The 22,586-nt window shown below is 41.4% G+C and overlaps 1 protein-coding gene across 3 annotated transcripts in view; it reads right to left on the reverse strand.

Annotated features, from left to right (window-relative positions):
• Positions 1 to 6,937: 6,937 nt before the first annotated feature.
• Positions 6,938 to 22,586, reverse strand: part of SGCZ (sarcoglycan zeta) — a 726,451-nt gene continuing 710,802 nt past the window's right edge. For all 3 annotated transcript variants that reach the window (XM_075258762.1, XM_075258761.1, XM_075258763.1), the window contains 2 exons: positions 9,086 to 9,209; positions 6,938 to 7,588 (listed from right to left, as the gene is read on the reverse strand). In XM_075258762.1, the coding sequence (XP_075114863.1) occupies positions 7,394 to 7,588; positions 9,086 to 9,209 (319 nt within the window). In that variant the 3' untranslated portion in view covers positions 6,938 to 7,393. The remainder of the gene's footprint in view (positions 7,589 to 9,085; positions 9,210 to 22,586) is intronic.

Here is a 22,586-nt window from a genome sequence, read left to right on the forward strand (position 1 = left end):
CTGATTAAATGCTCTGCACATACTATATGGCCTCCAATGGAGCATGTCATGATTTTCATTCCTGTCAGAACAAGGAGAAAATCACAGTATGCCTCCATATGAAAATGGGCTGTGGAAATCCATGCAGAGAAGCAATAAAGGCCCCTTGTGCTGGTTAATGTCCCTATTACAGGCACATTCAAAATGGTGTTAATGTATGTCTGTGTGCATGGCGCCTAAGTGGAAGCATGGGATAGACCTCTGTAGTCGTATTATTTTGTTAATCTTTCCTTTAGTTATATTCTTTACTTGCTTTCCCAGATGTAAAGAATTTGTTATAAGTGAATTCCATGGTATTCTGAATTTTACATCATATAAATAATATGTTAGACTACACAAACCCTTAGTAAGGCAAAAAATAAAAGTACTCCCTATGGTTACAGTGAATGCGCTGGAGTCAGTGTCTTAGAAATTTCAGCAGTAAGTAGCCCTGCACGGCAATGAGAACGCTAAGAAATGATGTGTAGATCTACGCAGTGTGTTACATATTTTTGAAGGAAGACATTCAGTATTACTTATATTTTAAACATTGAAATCTCTACTCATTCTGGACATAGGGGGAATTTGTTGTCTAGAGATAGCTGCCAATCACTGAATGGTCTCCTTGGCCAAGAATTAGCAGAAATTATTGATACATAGGGCATTAATTTTGTTATTTTTATTTTTTTATTTCCTATATTGAGGAAAATGTAAACAAAAAACAGGGGACATCTGTATCGATAGCATCGCCGGCTCATATTTGTATCCACTACTGACAATAGATGTTACAGCTTTAGAACTTACCCACTCTGCACAGCGCCTGCAAAATATAAACTGAAAAAAAGGATAAAACCTCTATAGATAACATTACTGACCCATAATTACTAACAATAGATTGTATACTTCTCCTCCCTGAACTGAGCATGCCTAGAAAATTCTCCCATAGGCCACAGTGAGTTGACTCCAAACTATTGCTGCCCATAGCCATAAGGCTGTTGTAGAGAGACTGCTATGTACTACCTAGCTGAGCAGAGGAGACACTTAGATCAGAGGCTAGCCCCTATAATCATGGACAGCAAATAAAGCAAAATCAATCTACAAACAGAAAAAAACAGATTAGAGAAGACATTTCACAATAAAATATATATAAAAAAATTACAAAAAAACATAGCTGTGTCTTCCCTTTAAGTCCAGTTTACTTTACTGTAGTTTTGATGTATTATTGTTATCGAAGCCTGGGATAACTGCTATAGAGATAGAAGTGAAAAAACATATGCTTTCTTTTTCTTGTATCCATCCTATGAAGCTATGTATAGCTGGTGAAAGATACCCCAGCATAAAAAATAAAATTCATATGAAACAAATGGTAACCACCTTCCCATTGTCAGAAAAAGGGCCTGGAGCCTCCGCAGTACTGTGCAGAGGTTGCCGACCCTCTCCTGTTTACGCTCCCAAGTCCCCCCGCTTCCATTTGACCTCTGACCCTGCCTTTGTCTCCTGATATTATACTGTCCCTGCCCCTGTTATTGGCCCCAGCTTGCCTCTATACTTCCGCTTCCTGAATACTGTTTTGTACTTCTCCACCGCTCCTGTTACCAACTCGATCTGTCTGACGTTCCATGTGGATTACTGTATTACGTTCCATTACTATATTACTGCACTGTGTTGGACTCTTGCTGATGACCCGGATCGTATGACTACACTTTGACTCTCTGCTGCCACCTGTTGACCACCCAACACAGTTTTCTGGATCCTTGGACCTACACTGCAACCCAAAACATCTGCTGGTAAGAGATCTCAGTGTTTGGTTTACTGTGATTTGTGGTGCGCTGTGTGTGTGGTGGTTCTTGCCCTGCCTTGTTGTTAGCCCAGCAGTGCAACCAAGTCCATCCTCACCATCTGGGGCTCTGGTGAACACCATTGTGGGGTTGGAATGGGTACGGACCTGCACTCAGATCGGAATAATGACTAAGTCCCTGTTCCTAGTCCCACACATTCTCTTCTCTCCATCTCTCTGCATACTAATCTCAGTTTTTCAGTTCTGATAAGGGCTAGATAAGTATGTTGAGCAGCTATTTACAACAAGAACAAGCTCCCTGCTAGAATAAGCTGACAATCAGCAAGTGGAGGGGAGAGGAAACAGAAGGGCAGCTGAAATCATGAGATGAGAAAACCCCTTTAAATCTTATTGGGTTAGAAATATTTTGTGGCATAAGAAAATAGTTTTTTTTCTTGCAGTTCTCATCTCACAATATACTATGACTGTTTTTTTATAACATGAAATTAATTTTAGTATAGCTAATGCATAAAGACATTAACCCAAAAAAAGCATAGGCAAAACAAACAGTAAACAAATGCTGACAGAATTAAGCCTGAGACCAAAAATAAATGAAAAATAGTTGCACATTCATTATTCTTGGTTGCAGTTCTCCTAATCTTTCCCCAAGGTTACAAATGAGCATCCTTAATGGTTTGTGATCCTTCTTTTACTTTTCTATTATCACAGTAATTATGTTCACCTAGCAACGCTGCACAAAGCAGTCAGGAGAAAATGCACAGTAATGTTTAGAGACAGAATTGGTTTATCATGTTTTTAAAAACGGCAAACAATAGAAGAACATACAGTTTAAAGTGTTCCCTATTGGATCTAATCTATATGCATTGCTATTCATAAATCAATTGAAAACTACTATACAGGATGAAAAAAACAGGTTTTTATAAAAACTTCTAAAATACGAAATCTATTTCTATACTTTGGAAACATTAACCATTAACTTTGGTTCTGCAATACATATAGCAGAGTTATTCCAACTTCCTATAGCAGAAAAAATTGCTGCAGTGAGATATCATATCACAGAAGACAACTAAAGCCTTCTGTGAAATAATGTTAATAATTCTATATATAGCAATTTTTCTACAGAAAGTCAAGTGAACTCTGCTACATCTCTATCATGACTTTGTACATTGTTGAAAACATTGTCTTAGTAAGGCTGAAGCCCACGGGCCGTATCCGCAGCACTAAAGCGCTGCGGGAAGAACCGCTGCGGGAATGCACAGCGTTTTTAAGAGAAAGTTCACAGAGTTTTCCTCTGCAGACTTTCTCTTAACATTATATCTGAGGGAAAGCTGCCGGTATTTCCCGTAGATATAATTGACATGCTGAGATTTGCAATGCCGCAACGGCTTTGCAAATCACAGCGTGTCTGCGCTGCGATCTTTTCCGCAAAGTGGGGATGGGATTCGCATGAATCCCATCCACTTTGCCTGCACTGTACAACACCGCAATTTTTCCCGCAGCATCTCCGCTGCGGGCACATTGCAGCATTTCCGGTACGTGGGGTCCCGGCCTAAGGGAGTATTCACATTATTATCTGCTATCCACCCAGGGGTTTCCGTCCTAAACCCTGGAGAAACTGCCTAGGGCGGCTTACCAGCACTCAGTTTTAACACACATTCATTTGAATGGATTCTGAAATCAAACCACCGGTGTCTGTATGCACAAGACTTCAGTATTTACCCACAGCCACTGTCAGCGTGATTTTATTACTGTCTAAACTTTATTGACTGCCAGATCAGCCAGGAGGAGATGGGTGCTGGTGAATAGCAGCAGGAGCTGCAGAAATAGGGACAGGTAGAAAAACATTTTTTTTTTCATTTTTAACTCTTTAAGTCTCTTACCTGCCTCGATCTGTCAGACATTCTTCTGTGATTGGGTAAAGAGTTTTATGGACACTGACAAGCTGGCTACATGGTAGATGCATAGGGAGAGTGATGGAGATCAGCAATATGTGAAATAGATATGAATGCTTGACCATCAGCAACACTCACAGTCTGCGCAGGCTGTGTTTATACAAAGCATTTTGTCCAAGAATCGAAAAACTGCATGTTTTTTTTTTTTTTTTTAAATCAAAGTATGCTGTTAAAAACTCGATATGCATGGATTTTTTAAAAGTGCATGTAGTTACATTACATTTCATTAACGCACACATATAGTCTCCCCTCAGCCACAATATGCGCCCATTTTTTAATGGATTATTGTTTACAATAATATTTTAGTATACTAGTTTATCATTATTTTGATTTATTCCCCTATTGGTAGCTAATATCTATCTAGACTTGGTTTTATTGAAACAACTATTATACTAATAGTACTATTACATTGAGGGGGGCAGAGGCTAATACAGTTCAATGTTGAGTTTTTAGTAGGATAAAGCATATAGAGGATGTATTTCTATTTCATGCAGAAAGGTGTCACAATTGTGTTTACATGTATTGTTCCTCAAGAAAGCAACACATCATGATGTAATATCTGTTGTTTTATCTATAAATGCAGCTGGAACTTCCTAAGGCCTGGTTCACATATGTGTTCGGTAATCCGTTTGGGGAGTCCACATGGGGACTCCCCCAAGAATGGACTACCGAACACATTGGAAAGCGATGAGCAGTGAAAGCACATGTACCCCATAGACTATAATGGACCCTGTGTGCCTTCCACACGGTGTCCGCATGGAAAATACGGACAGAAAAGTACTTCACAATCTACTTTCCTTCCACATGACTTGTGCGGACACCTCGCGGAAAGCACATGGACCCCATTATAGTCTATAGGGTCCATGTGCTTTCACTGCTCACCGCTCACCACTCAATGCATTTGGTATTCCGTTCGGGGGGTCCCCATGCAGACTTCCCAAATGGATTACCGAACGCACATGTGAGCCAGGCCTAAGAAAAAGTATCTTCTCTCGAAGAAAGAATCTTTGCTTCTGTACTATTTATTTATGAAACGTTGTTTATATGAATTTCCAAGAATCTTATGAATTTGACTTTGGAAACCTAAAAAAAAAAATTCAAATGTTTTATTTGAAAAGACCCTAGTACCGTCATGTCCAGTACGCATCTTTAATATAGAAGCTTCAACAGAAAAGGAGAGAGAAAGACCAGCTTTACAGGGAATGCCCACTGAGATCAGAACCTGTGGCTTCACAAGCAGACACGTGAGAGAAAGCAAGCACAACCATAATCTCCCTCAGGTTTGTAGGTCAACAAGGAGCGCCACCACCTTGAGATGATTAATGAGGCTTGGAAAAACTTAAAGTAAACTTGGAGGTGGATATCAACGTTACCGAATATAATCTAAACGTTCACATAATGAATAATAGACAAAACGAAAATATAGTTAAATGGGGGGGGGGGGCAATGTTAAATTAGTATGGACTCATATTATGCAACAGAACCAACATTTTAGCAAATATTTAAAACTCTATTAATGTAAATTTTAGGTAAGCAATATAAATATATTTTTTGTTATAAATGTGACCTGAATTCTATCAAGTATAAATAATATCATACAATCTACCCCAGGGATATGATTATCCTGTTGGACAGCTTTGATATAAAAAAAATTATTAACATTATCAGAATGGGTTTTTATACCATGTAAAATCAATATGTTACATAAGTGTCATTTTCTGATGCATGATAAGAAATAGATTCTTAACAATTACTTTAATTATTGAATATTGATGAATGTTGTTTTTATTCATCAGCTACTTTATAATGAAATATTGTTCAGAACTTCAGAATACATTAAAAGCCTCTAAAACTGTCAGGAAACAAGAAATGCTCAACAAAGCAGTCAGTTAAATGTTATTGTTTGTCATCTGTTTATGAAATATACCATTGTTAATAAATTGTTCAGACATACAAAAGGAAAAATTAAAATGAATCGTCTTAGTGATTTTGAAGTCACACCAATAATGTGAAAATACACTGCATACATAAATAAGAAAATCTTATTAAATAAGAAAATGGAATTAATATGAATATATAAAGTGAGGAATTACAAAGAACAAAGAGAATGGTATCAATTTACTACACCGGGTTTCATATCATATAGGTGTCTATATGGCATATGGCCTTTTCTTGCTCATAAGATAGACCACATTGTTTTTGCTGGGACTCGTTCACCCCTTTTCATGAAAGTGGGTGGATTGGGGTAGAGACCAAGGTGGGCCAGCTCAGTGGTGACGTTGAGCTATGAGTAATGCTCCCCCCCCCATACAAGTCTATGGATGAGTACTGCCAGTGGAGGGGGGAGGATGAGGGAGTTCCTCAAAGCCCTGAGATGACGCCCTTCTGACATTGGGGAGATATTGGTGCTGAAAATAATGAGGGTGGGGGGGAATTAGGGAGTTCCTCAAAGCCCTGAGATGACGCCCTTCTGACATTGGGGAGATATTTGTGCTGAAAATAACAGCACTGATATCTCCAGCCCTGGGGCATATAACGGGTAAGCTGACAGTGTGCTGAATTCAGTGCACTGTTGACTTTCTAGCGGTATATAATACCGCATATGTTTGAGGACATGAAAGGGCTTCTTTAACAGATTTTAAAACGAGTTGCTGTTGTGTATATTCAATAGCTGATGATAAGCTATTCCTGTCAACCCTCCCTTCCATATACAAGCATGTGTTCTCAATGGTGACAGATAAGCAAGTTGCAGTCAGATGGATCTTTTGGTGGATTATCTCCCCACAGAACAAACATATTGGCTTTAAAAATTTCACTATGCTGGATGCTTTCTTTCCCTCAACATCATTTGTAAGTGGAGAATCAAGAGGATCACATGGACATAAGCAGGTCAGCCTTACATGCCGAAATCATAGGCTTCAGTCTATATGAATCTAATATGTATACCCACTTCTTATTTATATAATATATTTTCTTTTTAAAATTCATATGCGGGTTCAAAATGTTCTGCGAGAAAGGGAGAGAAAGAAAGGAGGAGGGATAAAAGAATTTTTTGAAGAAGTCAAGACACAGTGAAAATGTTTTTTCTTTTAAAAACAATATTTTCAATTTATTTGTTTAGTAAAGGCAATATCACATAATACTTTAATATTTATTTCTTTTGTGGGATAAAAGTATACATCCAAAAATATTGAATGGAAAATTGTGCTTTAAAACAGTACAGTCTTTTTCTTTTTCTTTTTTACATGGGATTGTATTATTATTTTTTTTTCCAAGTAAATGTCCAGCAAATCAGCTTGCATATGAGGTGTATTAGTTCTTTTTTTTCAGACTCCTTGAAGACAGAGACACGTGCTTCACTCCATTCAGTGAAGGCACACTCATTATACTTCTTTAAGTAACACAAGTCTTTGCTCATCCAGGTCCGACTGAATTTCTCATATCCACCCCTATGCAGGAAAAGTTACATAAGAACTTCAAGGCAGTATTGTATTCCCTCATACCCTGGAAGATGCTCTGCAGACCATTAAACTGTTCAATATACCACATCGATATCTGGGCAGAACCTTGAAGCAAATGTGAAGTAGCAAAAGGCTATTCTGGTGTGAGAAAACACATAGTTCCTTCAGCTCCACAAACAGATGTTGCTACTGGATTGACATGTGGAACTAGCTCCTGCTGGAGAAAGGTAGAGTTTGCCATTAGGACAAACACATAGCTCATAGACAGTCTGTCGCGGACCTACTGAGCTTGAAGATGAAGGTGTAAAAGAACCTTGCGGTAAATTTGCTAGTCTGATGCTGTCTGCATCTAAAAATATCTGTTGAAAAAAAAGAGTTAGACACATCATTATATTCTCACTGTGCACCAAATAACTGGCACTATATATATATATATATATATATATATATATATATATATATATATATATATATATATATATATATATGTCGTGTGCAACATTTATTTTATGCATGAGAGACTTTTTTTTACATCACTATGTAAGAGGACACTGCTTACAGAGAAAGAGTTGTGGCTTAAAGGATTTTTCCAGGCAATATATGTGTATATATATATATATATATATATATATATATATATACATATATGTATTTTTAAAAAAGAAATGTCTATTTGTGTTATTAATGGGTTAATAAATGTACCTATATACTTTTCAGTGTGTTTTGAGTGATTTCTGGTGTCTCTGGGGGCCCCTAGTGTCTCCTACGTTTATTTACATCCTTCTGCTCCCTGTTATGTAACTTTCTAATTCCTCTTACCTCTCTCCCCCCTTCTTCCTCACTCCCCCCTCCCATACACCCCCTCACTGTCTAGCTATCCTTCCTATCCTAGATATCCTATATGTCCTACCCTACTTACTCAGCCCAAACCCCCGACCCGTATTACATACTTACCCTCCACGGCTTCTTCCTGTGAGACATTTCTCCTCCTGTACTCTGTGCATGCTCCTCCGACAAGTCACCTCTACTGCACATGCGTAGACACGCAGTAAAGATTTGATTTACTGGCAGCAGTGCGCACACTGCTAGGAGAAGAGAGAGCACCCTGCTAGTATAGGAGGAGGACTCGTTTCACTGGAAGAAGTTGTGGATGGGTAAACATAAGTGAAGTGGATTGGGGGGGGGGGGGGGGTTATAGTGATAATCCGTTTCCGGAAATGGGGGAACAGATCATCACCGAATTATCAGAAAATGTTCCTGAGGCAGTCACAGGACCGCCCTAGGCATATAGGTAAATATACATTTTTTATTAGTAATGTTATTTAGAAAGCAGGAGGGGGGAGGGTGTTAAGATTAATGTAAGGATTTCAAATTATCCCGGACAAGGTGGCAAGGTGTTTCATATTGTGTAAAACCATAGGCACAATGTGTCAGAAAATTATGATACAAACTAAGCCAAGAGTAGGTAGTGTCAACTTGCATTATGGTGTCTAGCATTTCTAGCAAGGTGCACCAAATGTATCATATACTATATATATATTTTTATGTAGATTGTGACCCCATATAGAGATCACAATGTACTTTTTTTTTTCCAGTATGTCTTTGTACACGGGGAGAACAGACAAACTCCTTGAAGATGTTGTTCCTGGTGGGATTTGAACCCAGGACTCCAGCTCTGCAAGGCTGCAGTGCTAACCACGTTGCCCCTATATACCATATAATACTGTGATGTATTTGGTGCACCATTATATTGTCAGATCTCAGTTGTCTGGTTAATCTGTCACAAAGTCTCGTTTTATATATGTGATTCAGTATTTAGTAAGACATGTAGTAGAAAACTTTGCATTTGTACTGACCTCTCCATCTGTGGACTGTAAATGAAGCTCTTTTCTACAGCTGGCTCTAAATTCTCCTGCTACGGCGCTGATTTGAACCCCTTTTGGCGCTTCCATTGTTAATGATCTGGTTGGAGATTCAAGTCTAAAAATAAGGACAAAGACATCAACATAAAAGCACATAAAGGTAAACCAAAAAGCAAAACTATAACATATAATGTACTTATAATTGGTGGATAATAGCTATTTATTTATCAGAACAATTATTTATTCTATTCTATTATTTATTCTATTCTCATATTTTTCTTTTCTACATGATATTATTTTTCTAACCCTGCTACATATAGAAAAATACAATCTGATTGGCTGGAAAAGACAATACTAACGCTTAAAAAAATTGTATTGGATTTATGCATGAGGGCCGATGTTCTCAAATGAGGGACAATGGTAATTTTATCTGTAACTAGTTTGCAAGTGCTAATATTTGATCTGTGTATTAATGAAAAATTCTACAACTATCTAATATAGTTTATTTTTCAATTTGTTAAGATTTCAGATGCAAATGTAGATAATATTCTCATGGATAGCAAACTCATATCTTGAAGGTGGTGAATTGAAAAACAACATTATTACAAAATTGTATGTGCTTTGGATATCTCTGTCTGTAAAAAAAAACAAAAACAAAAACAAGTAAAATCCCTTAGAAATGTTTGGTATGACAGTACAGAGTGATTTCAATAATGTTGGCATATTCTGAACATTTTAAGCTGTTACCGGGAAGCCGGACTTGTGTGGTGACATAAAACATACCTCCAATTACATTACATAAATGAATAGTAGAGGTGGATATAAAAAATTGTGTAAAATATCTTATGAAAGAAATAAGTTTTCTTCCATACTTATTAGGCTATTCTCCTCCTCCTTATCTTCACTCAGACTGTTTGTTTGTATATAGTCTGTCTCCATATTTAACCTCACACAAGTCTACAGAGAAGGTTCTGGGAGAAGGCTTTTAATTGATTTATTGCTTCCTTCTGTACAGTGATATAATCTCTTCTTGCATAGCAGCATCAAAAGAGTCTCCTCCTCCCCACCCCACTCTATAGACTTCTATGTAAAAAGTAAATAGTGAACAAAACTTATTTCTTTAATAAGATATATTACAGAGCTTCATATTTTCACCTGAACTATTAGCTTATGAAAAGTTCATTTTGAATGCAATATTTTAAAAATAAGTCAATATCAATAAAATGCAACAGAAACTGTTACATGTATATACTATAAACCCACAAGTTCCATTACGCCATTATTAAAGCGATCAGAAGATCAGGCAGTCTTTTCTTTTACACTATTTTTGAAGGCACATCTTAAAATAAAAAATACTTGCTTTGTAAATGACTCAAGGAACATTCTGAGTACAAGCTGCTCCAGGTTAAAACAATGATACATGTTGCTGCATAAATGGTGGTTACAGAGTAGATGGCTTTTTCAATCTGTTAGATATTTAGATGTCACAGAAAGTCACAGTAACTTTAGATGCTTATTTTCTATAATATTACAAGGTTTTTACCAGTAAAATTAAAGAACATTTTGATCTCTGCTATCAATAAAGCTCAGTGTAATAGTTTCTACACCAAATTATTAGCATAAAAGACACCAGTAATATAAGAGAAAATACTTCTATCTTGGAATAAAGGCACCGCTAGAAGAGAACATTGTGGTCTGGAATTGAAAAGAAATTAATCATAATATCTGTAAAGGTCTTAGGTTGTGAAGGGGTTAATCAATATGGTTTAGGACTGTGCGGAATTGTTGCCAACTTCCCTGTTTTTCTATCATCGGCTGGCCTAACTTGATGGCCAGTGGGCCAAGGATTAGCAATGTGTGGTTCTCTATGATCCCCAATGAATGTACATGAGCCAAGAGCAGACCTCACTAAGATCTGTCTAAATAACTCTGACTATCTGGTAACTAGAGATAAGCGAGTAGTGAAATATTCGAGATTCGATATTCGTTTCGAGTAGACCCTCAATATTCAACTATTCGATCGAATATTGAATCCCATTATAGTCTATGGGAATAAAATGCTCGTTACAGGGGAAACCACAATTCGACTAATGGGAGCCACCAAATCCACGAGTAGCAGGAGGAGAGTGTTTTAGGAGGATTGAAGGAGAGTGCGGTACTTGGGCAGTCAGCACCGGGAACTATCTAGGGCCGGATGCGGTTTCTATATATTACCAGGAGAGCACAGAAGATGCGCAATTTTTGACCAGAGACTGTCAAAACTAGCCTAATACTCGAGTACTGGACGAGTAAAATTGACGCTGGTTCTGCAGGAGGTTCGTCTTTGACGAGGCGGAGTCTAAGATCAGACCACAATGAAGACTGCATATTTAACATTAGAGCAGTCTTCAATTGTGGTGCAATCTTGGACTCCGTCTCGTCAAAGATGAGCCTCCTGCAGAACCAGTATTGATTGGCTGAATTCTATACACTCTATAGCAGTCAGCCAATCAACGATGGTTCTGCAGGAGGGATGCTGGGGATTGCTACTCAAAGGTAAAATACTATCCTGCGGGTCTATAATTCTCCCCGCAATCATGTCCTGCTCTGTACGGTTCTTTCTCTGTATGTGGGCCCGGACTCCTTCCACTTTGCTTTTACTTGTCCTGCAGAACCAGCGTTGATTGGTCGAATGCTATACACTGTATAGCATTCGACCAATCAATACTGTTTCTGAATTGAATTTTTACTGTGAATTGCGAGTGGTATTCAATCAAGTACGAGTATTTCGAATACCGTAGTATTTGATGGAATACCTACTCAATCGAATACTACTCGCTCATCTCTACTGGTAACCAGTGAACTTAAAGGTAACTATGCTGAAGTCAATATGTTTAGGTTGAATATTGTCAATATCACAAAGCGACAAGCTTTGGTGTCACATAATGGAGGAAGGGATGATACAGGTCTATAGCAATGGAGTATAGAGATTTAGCTGAATATCTTTAGGATTGCTATTTTGCATTTAGTGGCGGGGGAGCAGAAGGAAGAAAAGTACAGATTTATTAATGAAGCTTAAAATTTAGGCCAGCTAGTCAGAAGATCACCAAATTTATCACAGTGGTTGATGCTGAATGATAAATTGAGTACATTTTGCTGAACATGTTAGATATCTTTCTCTTTCATTTACTTCCAGGTCAACTTTATTCTTGGCAATATTTTACACCAAAATTTTGTCACACATCAGTGCAGTTCAAGCTGTACTTCTTGCATCCATGCCACACCACTTTCCTAGACACAGTGCCACGTAACGCAACTGTCACAGTTTGGACATGGTGGAAACACCACAGCAAAAATTGTGGCGTTTTACAAACACCATAAAGTGGATGGGATTCTAGAAAATCCCATCCATACATTGCAGAAAAATACACGCAGCGGGCATGCTGAGATTTCTAAAACCATTTTGGAAATTGCAATATGTCCATTACTCCTACAGAAATACTGGCAGTTTCCCTTTCTGTGAAAAGCGCTGCATGAAAAACTATGATATGTTTCTGCCGTGGTTTTTCGCTGTGACCTACTATGTGCGACCTTGGCCTAACACACATATACAATTGGTGTAATTATTTTTTTATGTTTTGGAAAATTGAGACAGAATTTTATTGCATTTAGCTTAATAATTCTTCCCTAATATCTAAGTTGAGGAGTTTTTATATTAAACTGGATGGAAACTAAATGACGCCAAATATATCATTAAAGGGCTTTCATAATAATAACCATTTTCCATTCAGTATGTTCCAAATTGGCATTGAAGCTCTTTCCAGTATGAGCAGCATTTTGAGTGAGTTCAATGATCTTGTGTGGCTTCGAGCCCGCAATCTATTTCATTTGATGACTTCTATCTGTAACAATGTAACGCAAAGAGATACAGTAGAAGGTGTGATGTTTTTTCTCCATAGATCTATGCTGAACCTTAACAGCTAAGGAATTTATTATATGTATGTTGCAATTTTACTGAATGTTACTTTATGACATTGTATGATGTAGCGGAGTTTCTATTGAATAAAGCATTTGTTCTACAGATGTAAAGATATAGTGTGAATAATACGTAATTTTGAAATTGTATTCCATGAGAGGAAATGTTCTTTGAACAACCCATCCTTTCCTTGCTGCATGAACAATTTCCATCTCATTATGCTTAGCATTAGCTTTTAGGATTATCTAGCAGTCATTATCTGAAAGTCACTGGCATCCGCTAACAATGTCGCTTGCGCTGACGTTTAAGAAAAAACCTATTAAATGTGATCTCAGTCTTCTCCCTATGGGCCTCAAGGGTGAAAAACAACAACAAAATAATTTACCTCTATATTAAAGAGGTGGTAGAGGCCACTATTTGTAACATGAATCTATTTGCTTTATCAGATGTGTTAATATCCCTTATCTTTAAATAAAGGATAAAAGCAATTAAAAAGTATAATTAGTGAACAAATAGAATTTAAGAGCAAATTAAGTTGGTCTTTTCAAAATAGTTGAATTTGCATTGTTTTACTATATAGTTATTGTATTTTTAGGTTTTAAAGGGGTATTACTATCTTATTTGTTTAACATCAAGATGGTGAAAGAATGGAGAGATGCAACTTGTAATAGTCACTAATAGCATGCAATTTTTGCAAAATGTCCCTGCAGAATTTTAATGAATTTAAAAATGTTATACATTTGGTAACTTGGATTTTGGATTCTAGTCTCAATTAGAGATGAGCGAACACTGTTCGGAACAGCCGTTCCGAACAGCACGCTCACAGCACGCTCCCATAGAAATGAATGGAATCGGCCGACACGCGGGCAAAGTTAAGGTTAAGCGGCCGGCCGCCGGCAAAGTCTGCGTGCCAGGTGCTTCCATTCATTTCTATGGGAGCGTGCTGTTCGGATCGGCTGATCCGAACAGTGTTCGCTCATCTCTAGTCTCAATCACACATACACACATACAACTTATGACTTTAACTCAATTCCACAAAACCATGTTGTTACTCATATCTGGATATGCCCAGCCAACAGAAAAGTGAAGGAATGACACGATATCTATACGATATGATAAAATACTAACAAATAATGTTGCATCTTGCTTCTCTGCATCACTATTAGTGGAATTCATTTTAAACTCAGGCCATTCTCAAAAAGTCGTTTTTTGAGTGGAGTGAAAGCTAGAAGAAATTGATTTCATTTGTTCATTATTGAGAATAAAACTTGAAAGCATTCTTGATTTTTATTTAAGTCTGGAATACAAGCTGCCGATCTAGTGGCTATAAGTTTGTGATACATTTTTTAATCGGAATTAAGTAGAGATATGCGCCTAGAATTTTAAGAGAGTCGGAGAGTTAATATATATATATATATATATATATATATATATATATATATATATATATATATATATTTCAGCCAATCACCTTATTTAGTTTTTCCTTTTTTATCTGAATCCTTCTCTACAATAAGGGCCCAGATAAAATGTATAGGAGCTAATACATAAACCCTTGATTTTTTTTGTATGTGGGACTGTACCACACAGGCACTCTAAGGGAGGAGTCCGAAACTTCTGTCACTAACTACTTAGAGGCAGGCAGTCAGTGCCGCACCTCCCATGAGGCGACCTGAAGCGACCGCTTCAGGCGGCGCTGTGCCAGGGCTCCAGGGAGGGTGGCATTTTTGCTGACCTAAGCCAGTCCAGGACAAGCTGTCCTGGACTGGTTAGGGTCACCGTCACTGAGCGGTGGATTGGGGAGGCCACTGGAGCAGCGCGGCTCCAGCGGCCGCCCCTCATGCTCAGGCAGAGAGCAGGTCTTCTCCATACCTGATCTCTGCCAGTTAAGATGCTTGCTCCGCTAGGCCCGCCCCCTCCGCTCGGCCCGCCCCGCCCCGCCCCCTCCTTGGGTTGGGGGGGGGGGCGGCTTTCTGACGTCTGCTTCAGAAACAAATGGTTCACCCCTGCAGGAAGTTCCTGGCACACAGCTATAATGAAATGCTGAACATCTCAGCCTTATTAGATTATTTTAGAGAATATAATGAAAACTGCCCCAGATTTTAGATTCATTCTTCAATTACCCATGGGATGTTGTGCTGATTACATTGATAGAGCACAGAGAAAGGAATATGTAAAAGCAAGGTGTCTCATCAGGAGCTGAGGATGAACTTAACTTTAGGAATATGGATGCAGTCAGGCCCAGCAGGGTGCGGTGCCAGTGGCCAGCTGGAAATGTCCGGGACCCCATATCACAATGTTCGGGGAAAGCCTTGTTCCCTGACTGTTAATAGAAAGGAGCCTGACTGGCCCCCTTTCCATTAAATGCCTGCCCAGAGGAGGTGTATAAAAGGAAATAAACATGTATACTCACCAGTCCTTGGCTAAGCATCTGCTCTGGGGCTCTTCCTGCGGTAGATGCTAAATCCTAGTGAGCTAAAGGCCCTTTGATGACATCATGACGTCATCAAAGATCCTTTAGCCATAGGATATGATCAGACTCTTGTGTGGGCGGAGCCATTCTGAACAAAACAGTGTGGAAACTGCTGGGACTGATGTAAGGTAAGGAGGAGAGAAGAGAACATGTGTGAGCAAGATGGGGACATAGGGGTTCAGGGTGTGTGTGAGCAAGACGGGGGGATTGGGGTTCAGGCTGTGTGTGAGAAAAAGGAGAGAATGGGGATGCAGGTTGAGTGTGGGCAAGAGGGGTATATAGTGTTGGAGGCTGGGTGTGAGCAAGCAGAGGGAATGGGGGGGTTTAGGCTCTGCTGGGGGGTGGGCACTGTTAACATATAATACTGTGTGGGGGTCACTGGTGAGCATATAATACTGTGTGAGGGCCACTGTGAGCTAATAATACTGTTTGGGAGCCACTATGGTGCACATAATACTGTTTGGAGGCCACTATAGAGTATGTAATACTGTGTGGGGTCCACTGTAGAGCATGTAATCTGTCCCAGTATTGTTTATATGCCGGGTGCTGGGCTACACACTCACTGTGTTCTTGATAACGGCAGTCATGGCTCCTAAATCTGTATTCCTTTCAAGTATCTAAGATATCGAATCAGCACCTGTAACCACAACTGTTGAGAATTCATTCTAGGAAGGGGGTAGGGGCCCCCAGACAAAAGTTTGCACCTGGGCCCACAAGACTTTAGTTATGCCAATGGGTGCAGTACACAATAAATAAGCATGTAGTGCAACAAATAATCAGGCGAGGATGGAGGGATAGAAAAAAGTGCATTTGCTGGAGTGCTTCTTTAAAATAAATAAATAGATGAATACTTTGTAAATCAAATAAATGCTAAGTCTGCTTTAGGACAGACTCTGTTTCATCTTACTTAACTACTATATACATATTGCATGTCTGGTTAAGGATAACCAGTCAGCAGTTACATAGTGCTCGAACCACAGGCAGATTGAAATACCGACACACCCCAGGCATTACAAGTATTCCGTTTCATTCTAAAATGTTGTCGGGTCTCAGAGAAAACAGCTGTAAACATGGGAGAAACCTCTTCTTTCTTTGGCTTCTTTCCACTTGGACGATTCACAGGTTTTTCCCTATTTGTGTTTGAATTAGAAATGAACATTTTGACAGGTTGGACCACAGATGTAATATAGATTATTGCTTGCTGTTATTCATTCTAGTTAATCTCAGTGGATAAAATCAGTTCATGGTCATGTGATATACAGTCCGTGGTCGTGTGATAAATAATCCATAATCATGTGATGGACACACAGGTGCACAGCTCGTTACCAGGCAGATGTCTGATTACTGTGCTGTGACTGTAATGAGCTGTACACCTGTGCGTACATCACATGATCATGGGCCGTATCTCACATGACCATGGACTGTATATCACATGACCATAGACTGTATATCACATGACCATGGACTCATTTTTATCCACTGATTGAAACTGGAAAACAGAGACTCCAAAACAGATTAATGACAGTTCTACTGCAGTTTGATAAATCAATTACATTATTAGACTGTCTAGTATAACTTCAGGTGTACTATTCCTAAAAATGTGCACACTCCTTTTTCATAAAAGGTGTGAAAATGCCTAAAATCATAGCTTCAGTTTATAAGCTCTTGAAGAAATTTACGATATCCCTTATATTACTTTTGTGGAATGAAACAGTCAAAAATTTGCAATACCCCTTGTGATCGAAATAGTCACAACCTCTCAACTTAGCCAACTTTTGTAAAGTGGGTTAGGTTGGTACAAGTGGGGCAAAAACTAAGTTGGGTTGGAACAGGGACATCTTGGACCGCCAAATTTAATTTAACTCACACCATAAAGTTATAGCTGAGTTATATTTGAAATCCCATACCAGGTCCTAACTAGTATAATTTTAGTTCTAGAACAAAACTGTTCAGAGGCAAAAGTCTCGAAATAATTCAGGCATATCTTGTGTCAGGCAGGGACTTTATTAAGACCAACATATATAACATCAGTAATGAAATCCCCCAATGTGCTTCTATTTACACTATGGTACACCACTTAAATAAATGATCATGCTAACCTACATATGTAGCAGTGTTTAACTTGACTTTCTGTAAGTGTGTGAACTAGAGAAGGATGAACTGATTTGTTCTGAGCTGGGTTTGACCAGTTCATCTGATTGATCTCAGACAAACTAAAATAGCTGCCAAGACATACATTGTACAGTGAAAATATAGTGTCTCTGAGTCACTGTGATGTTGTGACTAGAGATGAGCGAACACTAAAATGTTCGAGGTTCGAAATTCGATTCGAACAGCCGCTCAATGTTCGTGTGTTCGAATGGGTTTCGAACCCCATTATAGTCTATGGGGAACAGATACTCGTTAAGGGGGAAACCCAAATCCGTGTCTGGAGGGTCACCAAGTCCACTATGACACCCCAGGAAATGATGCCAACACCTCTGGAATGACACTGGGACAGCAGGGGAAGCATGTCTGGGGGCATCTAACACACCAAAGACCCTCTATTACCCCAACATCACTGCCTAACAACTACACACTTTCCACATTCAAAAAAACCTCAATCAAAGTGGGAAAATACCTGGAAACCTTCTTTACTCCCCAAATGGATGGACACAAACCCCAATTTAAGCTCAACAAACAGTAACAACCACCCCTTTAAATCACGTTCCCCATGACAACCACAAATGGAATAGGCAATGGGAATTCCAAAAGCCCTCACCCTTAACTGTCATTTTGACTGTGTGTGTGTGTGTGTGTGTGTGTGTGTGTGTGTGTGTGTGTGATGTGGTAAGACCTTCCAAAATTCACTTTTCTAGCCCTTAACATGAGCCCTTCCAAACAAAGTTACATGACCTTAAGCTGAGCTACCAGCAGAGATTGAGGCCCTTGGCATGAGTAGAGCCTTGCACCAGCAGTGTTTTTGGCACTTAGGGTGAGTTGAGCCTTGTACCAGCGTGTGTCCCTTAACATCAGGCGGGCCCTAAGTTCTGCGCTTTGCACAAAAGTTCCACATTAACTAGGCTGAATGGTACAAAGATTAGTAGGCCCGAGAACCAGGAACAGGTCTTGCAATGGCTGTCGGATAACGCTTAAAGCACATTGTCCACCAGCCAGGCAGCCTCTACCTCCTCTTACCCAACAGTCTTGTCCTCCTTCCACCCAAAATTCCCAATCTTCCCAGAACAACTGTGGCACCTCACTATGCCGTCCCTAGCCGTCTCAACTTCTCCCGGTGTGGCGTCCCCGCCTTGCACCAGCACGTGTCACTCAACATCAGGTGGGCCCTTAGTTCCGCGCTTTGCTGCAAGGTCCACTTGACCACCGACACTTGGACAAGCGCCTGTGGTCAGGGATGCTGCAGTGCTTATCTTTAATGACAGGCAGGGTGAATGTGGTGGAGTCTGTTCCCCGGGTGCAAACTGGGGTGGCCTATCTCCTCTCCCAGGCCAAAATTCATGGCAGGAGTAGACTGAAACCCTACGACGCTGCAACCTCCAACACAGCTACTAGCGGCAAACGCTAAAACACTGGTGTGGGGAGACGTCAGCAGGCGGTGCTGAAGCTCATCAGCTTGGGGGACAGACAGCACAGTGCCTCCGAGGTCAGGGATGCCATCCTGGCTGAGATGGCATTTTTTTTTCCCTGCTACACCTGGGGCCTGGCATTTTTACGCCTGTGATAATGGCTGGAACCTGGTAGCGGCTCTGGAGCTTGCCAGCCTCCAACACGTTCCATGTTTAGCCCACGTCTAACCTAGTGGTGCAAAGTTTTTTAAAAACATACCCAAATGTACCGAAGCTACTGTTGAAAATGCGGCGCTTGTGCGCCCACTTTTGCAAGTGCACAGGAGTCGCTGCTAGCCTAAAAACACTCTAGCAAGGCCTACATCTGTCCAAACACAGGCTGTTGTCCGTCATTCACACACGCTGAAACCCTACAATACCATATCTTGAGCAGGGTGTGTGAGCTGCACAGACCTTTGATGGAGTTCCATCTACAAAACCCAAGGGTTCCTCAAAGTCAGCAACCAAAGTTTCTGCACCATGAGTTTCCAGGGGTGGCAGAGTTATGGCTAGGGGAAGAGGCATGGATAGGGATGATGTCTAGGGGCAAAAGCAGTGTGGATGTGGAGGCAAGCTAAGCAGGAAAAACTGGGGGTACAAGCTAAGGCATGGACTGGGGTGATGTCTAGGGGCAAAAGCAGTGTGGATGTGGAGGCAAGCTAAGCAGGAAAAACTGGGGGTACAAGCTAAGGCATGGACTGGGGTGATGTCTAGGGGCAAAAGCAGTGTGGATGTGGAGGCAAGCTAAGCAGGAAAAACTGGGGTACAAGCTAAGGCATGGACTGGGGTGATGTCTAGGGGCAAAAGCAGTGTGGATGTGGAGGCAAGCAAAGCAGGGAAAATGGTGGCTAGAGGCAAAGGGATGTCCATAGGCAGCAAGGGCAAAGATGCAAAACTCTCCCGTTTCAAGAATTTTCCTGACTTGTTTCCCCACAAAACATTCCTGGGAGGAGGGCTGAAACACCACCCTCCTCCTCCTCCGCTGTTAGATTGACCCCAGCTACGAGCTGAAAACGCTGCAACACTGGTGTGGGGAGACGTCAGCAGGCTGGGCTGAAGCTCATCAGCTTGGGAGACGGACAGCACACTGCCTCTGAGGTCAGGGATGCCATCCTGGATGAGATGGCAATTTGTTTATCCCCGCTGCCCCTGGGGCCAGGTTTTTTAGCTTGTTGGAGGGCTCTGGAGCTTGCCAGCCTCCAACACGTTCCATGCCTGGCCCACATGTTCAATGTAGTGGTGCAATGATTTTTAAAAACATACCCCAAATTAGCTGAGCTAAGGGTGAAAGTGCGGCACTTGGACACCCACTTTCCCAAGTCTACAGTACCTGGAGCTAGCCGCAATACACTCCAGCAAGGCCTACATCTGCCTGAAGCACCTACTGTTGTGCGAGGTCACCACACGCTCTAACCCTAGATACCGTATGTTCAGCAGGGTGTGTGAGCAGCAGAGACCTTTGATGGAGTACCAGCTACAAAACCCAAGGGTTCCTCAGAGTCAGCTCCCTCACTTTCTGCACCATGAGTTTCCATGGGTGGCAGACTTATGGCTAGAGGCACAGGCATGGATAGGGGTGATGTGTAGGGGCAAAAGCAGTGTGGATGTGGAGGCAAGCTAAGCAGCAAAAACTGGGGGTACAAGCAGCCGGTGACATCATCACTGACAAGCACAGCTGTCTGTCAGCTGACAGGCTGACTTTCACCAAAATGAACAGACAATGGATAGACTCATCATATACATGTCAGTTACATGACAAATTTAGTGCAATTTGCAAGTCCAAGATGGTTTGGAGATCTGCGGAGAGGAATCTCACCACCTCTTGCGGGTGCCATCATTTGGAAGGCAAGCCCTGGGCTCAGTGGGTGAGAGCAAGCGCAGGATAATCGTCGTTTGGCCTGGCGGCCACTGCCTCTCCCACTGTTGACAGGGCTGGCGCTGCAGTCCAGACCAGGAGCCAGGACACCTCCACATCTGCCTCTGACACTTTGGGGAGTTCACCCTTATCCTCACCTTTTCCTGCCATTTCTCCTTTTGCCCGCGCCATCATGCGCCTCTTCCCAGCAACTCCCCATCTCCCAAGCCTTTCATTTCATGCTAAAGTACAGCGCAATCCACCCACATGCCCAAGGCTTCAACGGCCTCATCTCAAGAAATCTGGCCCAGGAGATGTTGGAATCCCGGCTGGGGGACACTCTGCCCTTTTTGGGCAGAGTGTCTACTGCGCCACCGCACTGTGCCGTCCACACCAGCACTTTCCCCCAAACATGACGCGGTCCCTAAATTCAGCGCTTAGCCCTAAAGTTCCATGTGACCAGTTACGAATGGACAAGTGCATGCGGACAGGGACGCTACCTTTCAATTTGGGCACAGTGGTTGAATGTAGTTGAGGCGTGGACCGGGTCGCAAAATGTGGTGGCCTGACTTGTCTCCCCACACAACATTCCTGGGAGGAGGGCTGAAACACCACCCTCCTCCGCTGTTAAATTGACCCCAGCTACGAGCTGGAAACGCTGCAACACTGGTGTGGGGAGACGTCAGCGGGCCGTGCTGAAGCTCATCAGCTTGGGGGCCAGACAGCACACTGCCTACAAAGTGAGTCATGCCATCCTCGATGAGACGGCAATGTGGTTTTTGCCACTGCACCTGGGCCCAGGCATGTTGTCATGTGTGATAATGGCCGTAACCTGGGATTGGCTCTGTAGCTTGGCAGCCTGCAACATATTCCATGCCTGGGCCACGTTTTTAACTCATTGCTGCTAATCTTTTGAAAAAGGTACCCCAATGTTCCTGAGCTACTGGTGAAAGTGTGGCGCTTGTGCGGATAGTTTTTAAAGTGTATAGTTGCCGCTGCTAGCCTCTATGCACTCCTACAACGCCTGTACCTGCTGGAACAACGGCTGTTGTGCGACGTCTCCACACTGCTGGCACTAAACATATCATGTGTTGAGCAGAGTGTGTGAGCAGCACAGACCTTTGATGTAGTTCCAACTCCAAAACCCTCGGGTTCGTCAAAGTCAACTCCCTCAGTTGCTCAACCATGAGTGGCCATGGGTGGCAGACTTATGTGAAATCCCATCCCATCCATTGCACTGGACACGAAACATTAGCATGCGCTCAGCACAACTTCGGATATGGCAGATGCGTTAAGCAGGGTGCAGGGTACAACACAGACCAGGCCCGAGCACCAGGAACAGGTGTTAGAAATACTGCAGCATCTGCCATTTCCTTCCAATTTTGGGGTTTTGGACCCGCCACCGACTTGTCTGGACCTAAGTGGGGATCATGAGACACAGTTGCCATCAAGGCAAGCTGTGGTCATGTGCGGTTTGCAGTAAGGGGGCAGTGCGCAATTGGAAGAGGAGTTGGTGGATGACGAGGCCACCGACCCCACATGGACAGGGGTGATGTCTAGGGGCTAAAGCAGTGTAGATGTAGAGGGAAGCTAAATCAACAAAAAAC

Source organism: Leptodactylus fuscus, chromosome 1 (assembly GCF_031893055.1).
Source record: "Leptodactylus fuscus isolate aLepFus1 chromosome 1, aLepFus1.hap2, whole genome shotgun sequence".
Lineage (NCBI taxonomy): Eukaryota > Metazoa > Chordata > Amphibia > Anura > Leptodactylidae > Leptodactylus > Leptodactylus fuscus.